General features: G+C 34.3%; 1 protein-coding gene across 1 annotated transcript in view; it reads left to right on the forward strand.

Annotated features, from left to right (window-relative positions):
* Positions 1–8530: 8530 nt before the first annotated feature.
* CENPW (centromere protein W) overlaps positions 8531–9763 on the forward strand; it is a 7610-nt gene continuing 6377 nt past the window's right edge. Inside the window, exon 1 of the mRNA XM_039854819.1 lies at positions 8531–8829. Coding sequence (XP_039710753.1) covers positions 8704–8829 — 126 coding nt within the window. The 5' untranslated portion in view covers positions 8531–8703. The remainder of the gene's footprint in view (positions 8830–9763) is intronic.

Genomic DNA, 9763 nt, shown 5'->3' on the forward strand with positions numbered 1-9763 from the left:
TATTCTCTCTATTCCTTCGGTCTGTGACTTGTTTTAATTTATGTTGAACAATCTCATTCTATCTTCAACATCTCTAAAATTCTTAGTAGTTTCTATAATTTTATGTCTCTGTTCTATAGTCTAGATAATTTTCTTTAATCTATTTTTCTTTTCAATAATTCTCTCTGTGGCTTTTATGTATTTAATCATTTTCAGAATACTGATGTTTCAATTCTCTTTCAAAAAAATTTTTTTTGTCTCATATACTTGTGGATATAATGCTGATTTTGTACCTTCTGACTTTGGCTAATTCTGATTTCTTTTGGATTTTTATTTTTGGAGCAAGTTATATCTTCTTTTCCTTTTCATTAAAAAAATCCTTTAATATTTTAAAACACATACTTAATAAAACATGGAGTTATAGAACATTTTTACTTCCTTCACCAAAATGAAAGAACATCCGACTATTTTCTTTTCATTCTGATTATTGTTTCTCTTATCTCACATGTCGTTTTTGTCCAAGATTTAACTTCCACCAACTTCTCCCAAATTAAATATTATTTTTATTTTCTAGAATCAATGTTCATTTAGATTTATTAACTTGTGTATTACTGTTCACATTCAATTTCTTTTTTGTTTTAATGTCTTTCTTCTTGAAGGACATCCATTAACATTCTTTCTGTGAAAGCTGTTGATGGGAATGAGAATTTTAGTTTGTCTGAAAATGTCGTTTATATTGCCCTCATTTCCAAATGATAGTTTAGTTATAAAATTCTACATTGAGTGTTATTAGCTTTAATTAGTTTTAATTATGTTCTAAGTTTATTTATCTTCTTTCCTGGTTAATCTCTAGATGCATTTACTATATTTTCTTTGTTAAAATATTCAGCAGTTTTCCTAATATATTTCTAGATATGGATTTTGCTTTATATATCCAGCCTGAGATTCATAATGTTCCTTGAAAGTGAAAATTCAGTTCTGAAAAATTCTAGTCATTATCTTTTAGATATTTTTTCTTTTTCATTCAGTCTATTGTCTCCTATAACTCTTATTTTTTCTTCATATTTTAAAAATTCCCTTACATCTTTTCCATAGCTTTGTAATTTTCTCAATTTTTAAGTCTACTTTTCTATTTTACTTTTTCTGTCTTGTTTAATTAATTAATTATTTAATTTCAAATAATATTCCTAAAATTTACTGATATTTTATTTTTGAAAAAAATTTTTTTGTAATAGTTTACTTTCTAATTTAAAAAATTAAATATTTATTTTATATCTTATATTCAATCATTTATTTATCTGATGGTCTTGAGGATCTGTTTAAGGTGTTTGTTACTTACCTTGTACTTGCTGCTGCTGGTTAGTTTCTGTACATGTACTCTAATTTTTCATTATAAATGTATGTACAGAGATAGATGCATAGAGAGACTAGAAGCTTGGATTTTGGAGGATATTATAAGGATACCATTTTAATCATTTGCTGTGCAGTCAAATGCAAGATTTTTTCCCCTTTAAAACACAACTCTTTATTTGGTATATGATTATGAAAATGACTAATCATAGAATATAATGGTTAATATTTTGTTAAAAAATGTGTAAAAGAAAATAATAACAAATAATAATAGGAGTACTTGATATACATAAAAATTGTTTGTTATGTAGTGTGATGACAGCTTTAAAAGACTCATGCAATAATTATTTCCTGCCAAAATAGGAAGGCAGACAAAATATGGGAAATACACACTATAGTGATAGTATTAGGTATTCCCTCATTTTCAGATGATAAAATCATATTTAGAGAGATTAACCCACTTTCCCAAGGTCTCAAAGCTAATAAGTGATAGACTTGTAGTCAGATTTCAGTTAATTTGACTTCAAAATCCATTTTAATCTTTATTTATACTGACCCCCAGTAAAACCTCCCATGTTAGAAGCTGATGGTTATTTACATAATTTTTGATTTTTTAGCTGGACACACAGTAGCCCAAATACATATGGTATTTCTACCCTATTTGCATCTTGGTGTGGTCATGTATAAGAGTTCTGTTCAAAGGAATAGAAATGATGTGGTATGTGCAACTTTCGGATATTGACCTTAATAAAAGGGGGTGAGATGCATGTGTCACTTTCATTTCCTCCTTTGTTCTTCCTGGAACATAGATATGTTTACAGAAGGTCAAGTTTAATGATGTGCTCACTTTAAAAAATTAGTTTTCAATATTGCCTAAGACAATTTTGTTATTGCCATGGCTACTCTAATAATACTACAAACCTAATTTAAGTCAATTTTTATAACATAAACCACTTTGCTAGGTTGGATCAAACATTTCCTAAGTGGATTCTTCTCTCTGTTTTATTATTCTCTATATTTATTCTCTACATTTCCAATAGAGAAGTAATTTTATCACATTAAATAAATAGAAAATTACAGAATTCTTAACAATTTATCCATAGAAAGCAGTGCCAGTTTGAAAACTCCCTGGAGTCACTAAAATAAAAAACAAAAGCAAACGAAAACAAAACAACAACAACAAAAAAAAACTTGATGATTTGTTGTGGCACCATCAGCTGAGTAAAATTTTTAAATTGCAGTTTCTCTTCTTTTGCCCTAGTCTGTTCCAAATAATGTTCCAATAGAATGTTTTTTTCATAGCATATGAACTGATAACAAAATGTTACAGAAAAATTATTGTTAGCATTGTAGCTTTTAATCCAATTTATGAATTTCATTTTCACTTAATATTTCTTTGCAATATCTGTTTCTTTTGGATTACTATGTCCTAGCCAATCATGGAACACATTAAAAAGTCTAAGGTTTCTGGCATTCGTAACAAAAATTTGTTTCAAATTCAATATCTTTCATTAACACTGGAAAATAATTTTGCATCCCTATAACCATTCCATATTCAATTTGAATATGGCCTTCTACAAGCCAAAGAGAGAGGTCTCCAGAGAAACCAACCTTGCCAACACCTTAATCTTGGACTTCCAGCCCCCAGAACCATGAGGAAATAAAGTTCTATTAAAAAAACAATAAAAAATAAAAATGTTAATTCATAGGAATACAGTACCTAGTAACTTATTCTATATGTGTGTATTAGTGCAACTTATGAAAAGCAAAATCAAATGACTTCCTAAGATTGTGTCAAACACCCGATTGTGTTGCAAATTAATTTTTAAAGTTTTCCTGATGTAAGTAATTTTCTTAGAGAAATATTTTAATGACAGTTATTTAGTAAACATTTTAAACTACATACAGCATCAATTAGCTGAAATATAAAATGTCTCATTTCTTTTTTTTAGTATATTACAGAAAATTGGACATTTAAAATAATAAAACAATCATTCCTATTCCCATTACCTAAAAACCATGTCCATATTTTGGTACATTTCTTCCCAGTGTTGTGTGTGTGTTCATGTTTTTCAATATTCTTTATATTATATTATATTTACCTCGGTATATAGGTATTTTTCTCACACTTGCCATTAACATGGGTTTTCTTCTGAGCTATTAAAAGTTTTCATAAATGTCATTTTTAATATGACCATATAGTTAACCAAATGTATGTATTCAAATTTACACTTAGATATTTTTAAAAATATTTTTAAATCTCTGCATAAAACATATTTCATATTTTGGATAATTTCTTTAGGATAGATTCTTAAAAACAAATGCATCACTATTTAAAAAGGAATTTTAGCAGACATCAACAGATGTCATCAAAAAAGGCAAAAGTTCTCAATAGCTTAATATAATTATAATTGTTTCTCATGTACACCAGCTCCTTAGAATAGCATGAGAGGGGGTAAATTCTTCAATAATTTTTCTTGAAGAAATTTTTTTTTTTGTCTTCCCAAAGTAAACGGCAGTATCAAAGGGACCTTGCCCTTTTCAAATAAGGGCCAAATTTACATCAGAAGAAGAAATGGGTAGGATAAAGAAAGGGATGTATTTGTTCTTTTAGTGTCAATGCTACTTCTGTCTAGGTCTTGCCCTTCCTATTTACACTCCCTTTCACTTTCCCTGGATTTGGAGTTCAGGGCTCTTCATACTCAAGGCACTTCAGATTTGGGGGCCTTGGGAAAGAGTTTCTAGCTGTGTGGGCTAGCTTTCAATAGCTGTCTTGTGATTTTTTAACCCTTCGAATCAAAGAAAATTACTGAAAAAACATTTAAAAAGGAAAATGTTTTGAAAATTTAGGTCATGATGAAATTTTCTAGTGATTTACTCTGTAACTCTTTAATAAATGAAGAAAAAAGTCTATAAAAATAAAGTTTTTAAAGGAAAGCCATTAAGCAGAATGTAGGTGCATATACATACATACATACTGAAAGACAGTATAACATATTGGAAAATTAAAACACCAGGGTTAATGTCTTAACTCTTCTTCATACACTTTTTTAGTTTAGGCCACTTAAACTCTCTGACTATATAATTTCATGTAAAATAGAAATAATTACATTCATACCAGCTCTACCAATATCAGAGTTTTGTTAAGGTCAAATAAGATAATGTATAGGAACATACTTTATTATGGGGATAAATAAAATTATTATCCTCATGGTCTTCTTAAATATTATCTTAAATATTTAAAAAAATTTAAAACAGTAAGTATTTTCATTGTAAAATATATGAAAAAATTCAGGTTAATTGAAAGTCCTCTTTGAATCCTCTCCCCTTGCTTCCACACATCTACAAAATTGCCAGAGAGAATTACTTGTTCGATTTACCTTCAATTTACTCTAACTTCACTGTCCAATATGGATGCCACTAGAGATGTGTGGCTATTAAATATAAATGTAAATTAATTATATTTAAATGAAATTAATATTGTTAGTCATACTAGCCCTTTTCAAATGCTTAATAGCCAGATGTTGCTACTGTCTTGGGCAGAACAGATATAGACAAACCTATAGTCAGAAATGGTCATTGAAGAAAGTTCAACTGAACAGCTCTACTCTAGAATCAAGTCCAGGAAGAGAACCTGTAGTAGAATAATGACTCTGAAAAGATGTCTATGTCCTCATCACTAAAATATGAAAATGTTATTTTATGTGGCAAAAAACACTTTGCAGGTGTGTTTAAGTTAAAGATCTTGGGAAATTTTTTCTGGATTATCTGGGTAGGCCCAATGTAATAACAAGGGTTCTTAGAAGGGGAAGTCAGGAGGATCAGAATCAGAAAAAGGAGAAGTGCTGATTGAAACAGAAGGTAAGGTGATGCACTTTCAAGATGGAAGAAAAGGCTTTGAGCTAAAGAATGGAAGTGGACTCTAGAAGCTGAAATCGACAAAGAAACAGATTCTCCCTTAAGAGCCTCCAGAAGGAAGGCAGTGCTGCTGACACCTTGATTTTAGGACTCCTGACATCCAGAACTGTAAGATGACAAATTTGCATTGTTTTAAGCCATTAAGTTTGTGTGAATTTGTTACAGTTCAGCAATAGGAAGTTAATACCTATAGCAATATGTGTTTACTTCTTAATGAATGTTATTTGTCTCCAATTACTTTTATTATAAGTAAAGCTACAATAATATTTTTCTATACACAGAAGCAAATATTAATGAAAAGTGCTATGTAGAAAAATAAACCAGAAAGAAAGTTAGGATGTCCAGGTCATCAGGGATATATGCAAAGTTACGTTAGTAATATTTCTACCATGACAAGTTTTTAGCTACAAACATAATGTCAATGAATACTGAGCTGAGAAGATATCTCAGCCTCTGCATGCTACTTGACCTGTATATGTGTTTGTGTGCATGTGTATTTCTAGGTATATATGTGTATACATCTCTCTCATACTTGTCAGAAAACTGAAGGAGTAATAATGACACCTATGTAGATAAATGGGGAAAAAGTATTCTTGGCAGAGGGAATAGTAAGTGCAAAACACATGATGGAGGACTGTTTGGTGTGTTCGATAGATTTCATGTGTGTCTGAGAAACATCAAGCAGGCTAATACAGCTGGAAGAGAGTGAGCTGCTGAGTTGTGGAAGATCAGAGTTCATTGTACATTTGTAAGTGTGTTTGCACTTGGAGGGCAGGTAAGGCTTCATAAGTCATAGTAGGGACTTTTATTTTGAGGGAAATGGAAAGGATTTGAGGAGAAGAATGACATAATCAAACTTAAATCTGGCTCTTCTATTGGGGATAAATAGAAACAGGCTACAACACAGTAGGGCATTGAAATTATTCAAGTGAGAGATAAGGGTGGCTTGGACAAAAGTGATCAGATACTGCAAGTAAAACTGACAGAATTTACTAAAAGATTGAATGTAAGATGAGAGAAAAAGAGGAGCTAAGACTCATTCCAAGATTTGGCTTGAGTAATTGGAAAGATGAAAATGCTATCAGTTGTAATAGGGAAGATGGTGGGAGGAGCCAGATTGTGGTATAGAGGTGTATCAAGAATTAATTTCGGATGCGTTAAATTTAAGATGACTTAAAATTTCAGTCCAGTGGAGTTGGATACACATATCTGATTAGGGAAGGGAATCAGCTGGAGATGTAATTTTGGTAATTTGAATGAGATCACACAGGGAGTGAGTGTAGATAGAAAAGAAACCTCGGGACTGAGTCCTGGGTACTCTAGAATTTAGAGATAAAGGACACAAGGAGGAAACAGAAAGGGGACTGAAGGGTCATCAGGTATGAGGAAAACAAAAAAGAGAATAGTATCCAATTAAAGAAATTGTGTCTTGGAGGAAAGAATCATAGAACTCAACAAATATTCCCGGTTAGTCAAATAACCCAAAGGCTGAGAATTGACCATTGGATGTAAATCTGTTATATTCTTGATCATGCTGACCAAAGCAATTTTGGTGGAGAGATAGATATAAAAGTCTGGTTGCAGTGGCTTCAAGGAGGAAAGGAATTGGAGACGTAGAATTTAGCCAACACTTTCTAGTTTGCTTGCGAAAGGGCAGTAGCTGAGGATTGAGAGCATTTTGAAAAGGCTGGAGATAGCATGTGAGTGTGAAAATGGAAAAAAAAAACAGCTAAGTAGGAAAATCCATAAAGCAAGTGAGAGAATTGCCAGAGAATGTTCTTAAGGAAGAGAGGGACTTGGGATCTAGGGCACAAATGGAATAGTTGTCTTAGATGGTTCATCTATGGGAGCAGGTGGAGACTGATGGGTAGATGTGGTGATGGGATGTCTCTATGGGAGAGCTTCTATTTTGTTAGTGAAGCAATGTCATCAACTGAGGTTGAGGATGGGGTAGGGAGTGTAGGGAAGGTTTGAGAAAGAGAATGGGTGAATGAAAGAACTTAGGAAATAGCAAAAGATAACTCACAGCCCACTTGAGTGCTCATGAATTTAAATTGAGACTTGTCTTTCTTAAGCCAACATCAATTCACAGATGCAAACATAGAATGGATCGAGATTTTTAACTTGAGCAGGTTTTGTCAGGTGAGTATGAGAGGAAAAAGAAGGAATGGCTAGAGAGCTGAGGAAAACGCAAGGGAATATTAGGATGATGTATAATGGACCACAGGAGGGAGGATAAGTAGAGTAAGGTTAGGGATGTGGTAGAAATGAAGGACAGTGATCCCAATGACATCTACAAATTGCTGGAATTGGGGTACTGAAGGGAGTTTAAAAGATCAGAGACGAAGCTGAAGAGCCAGTCTATTGAATTGAGAATAGGAAGGGTATGCTATTTGGTAATGACAAGGCTTAGTGTATGACCACAGGTATAAGTGACTCATAGGGTAAAAAAGTAAGATAACTGACAGGGGAGGTCTTGGAAATGAAAGGCCGGATAGAAGGATCTTCTGTGTGGATACTGAAATCACAATAATTACTACATAGATAGTATTAGAGATGCAATGAAAATCAGAGTGATCTCAGAGTGGTCCTCAGACTAGCAATGACAACATGGTCTGAGTACTGACTAGAAATGTAAATTCTCAAGTCCCATATAGACTTAGTGACTTGGAAGCCCCAGGAGTGATGCTCCATTTGATGCAGGATGAACTTTGAGAACTACCTATATGTTAATACAGGAGATAGGAAAGTTAATTGCTTAGAGAAGTAGCAAAGTTTTTCAATGAGGTAATATTTAGACCACCTCAAGTTATTGCAAGGGTAAGTGGCGGGACCTTAAAATTAAAGGGAGCAGCATTTGTAAAAAGCTGGGATAAAAAGATCTCAGGTAAGATCAAATGAGATTCTACAAAAGCATAAAGTGTTAGCTGTTAATATCAGAAAATCATGCCTTGCTAGGAAGGCTTTTGTTCTTTACGAATCCTGATAAAACATCACAAAGTTCTTCCTATTCATCTACTTTTTAGTCTGTTGCTGTTGAGCTCAGTACAGAGAGCTTGGAGAGTCAGTGTAGCTGCCCTGGCATACCACCATTTTCCACAATTTCCCCACATCTTTATAGAACATAGGAGAAATAGTTCTATAGAGCAGGCATACTAAAAAGGGCGATTAAAGTTAAAGGAGGCCGGGGCCCGTTAATGACATCACCGGGCGCCCACCGCGGGTGTTTTCTAGTAACAACGGGTGTCTTCGGGGGCGGGACTTGCGCGGGGCTGACGTCACTACAGAGCGCCGGGCGCGCTCCTTTGGCGGCGGATTCAAAGGTTCAGGCCATGATCTCGGGTATAAAGAAGTGATTTAGCGGCCGAGTTGTTTTCGCTCTCCCGGCTAACGTAAGCTTCTGTGCGGTGCAGGGAGGACTTTGGAAGCTGAGGCCGCTGGTGCCTGAAGGAGAAGATGGCGTTCTCGACTACAGTCTCTCAGAAGCAGCGAATAAGGCGCAAGGCTCCCCGCGGCTTTCTAAAGCGCGTCTTCAAACGACAGAAGCCTCACCTTCGTCTAGAGACAAGTGGCGACCTATTGGTGAGATCCTGTTTCTTCTTGGGCCTGAAGCGGGGCAGGGCGAGGTAGGGGAAATGCACCCCAGCCTTGATTTCGCGGCCCCCAGGAAATCTAGTTCTTTCAGGCCTATGTTTAAGGAGTTTACCGCAATGACTAGACAGGTTTGCCCCAGCCTGTCATGTCAGTTCATACTCGTGATGTTTAATTGTACCGGGGCCCACTGAAATGTAGATATCTAGACCTTTTTTGCGGGAGGCTATTAGCCACATCATCTTAAGGAGAGAACTAACGTTAAATTCTTGTTTATAGCTTTTAAATAGAGCTGTTCAGGAGCAGTCTGGCGCAGTGCTTAGTGTACTTTTCAAAGGTATGAAGGATAGTTTTTTAAAAGTAGATTTTGGAATTCAGGCCGGGTTATTTTTATTTAAGTATTGTAAAAGGCATTACTGACATGCCCCCCCTCCTTTTTTTTTACGTTGTTAACCAAATATATTGCCTTATTTACTCTACTAATTGTAAAACCCAGATTCAGAAATTTATATTATGCTCTCAGCTCTGAATTCGGTTTTTTAGAACACCTTTTAGTTCAGTTTTCAAGCTAGACCATTAAAACTTGTTTATCTGACTCATAATACGTGCAGCATAATGCTTACCTAGTCAATAGCCACAAGCAAACCACTGTGTAATATTTCTGTCTTGAAATAAATTCAGAGTTTTTATGTTGAATGCCTGGAACATATATCCCTCTAGCAGAATGAACAGTTTCCCTAGGTTTAAACCATGGGAGGGACCTCCTCTGGTTTGTCACAAGAGCTCTTTGAATAAAGGGATCATTATAAGTGGGCACTTAATTTTCAGGAGATCAAGATAAAGAATTGTGGCTAACATATAAGGCATGGAGAGTGTCTTCAGAATGCATCATTCATTCCATCTGTTCTTAAGCTACACTGTTTAG

This window comes from Pteropus medius, unplaced genomic scaffold (assembly GCF_902729225.1).
Source record: "Pteropus medius unplaced genomic scaffold, Ma_sr-lr_union100, whole genome shotgun sequence".
Lineage (NCBI taxonomy): Eukaryota > Metazoa > Chordata > Mammalia > Chiroptera > Pteropodidae > Pteropus > Pteropus medius.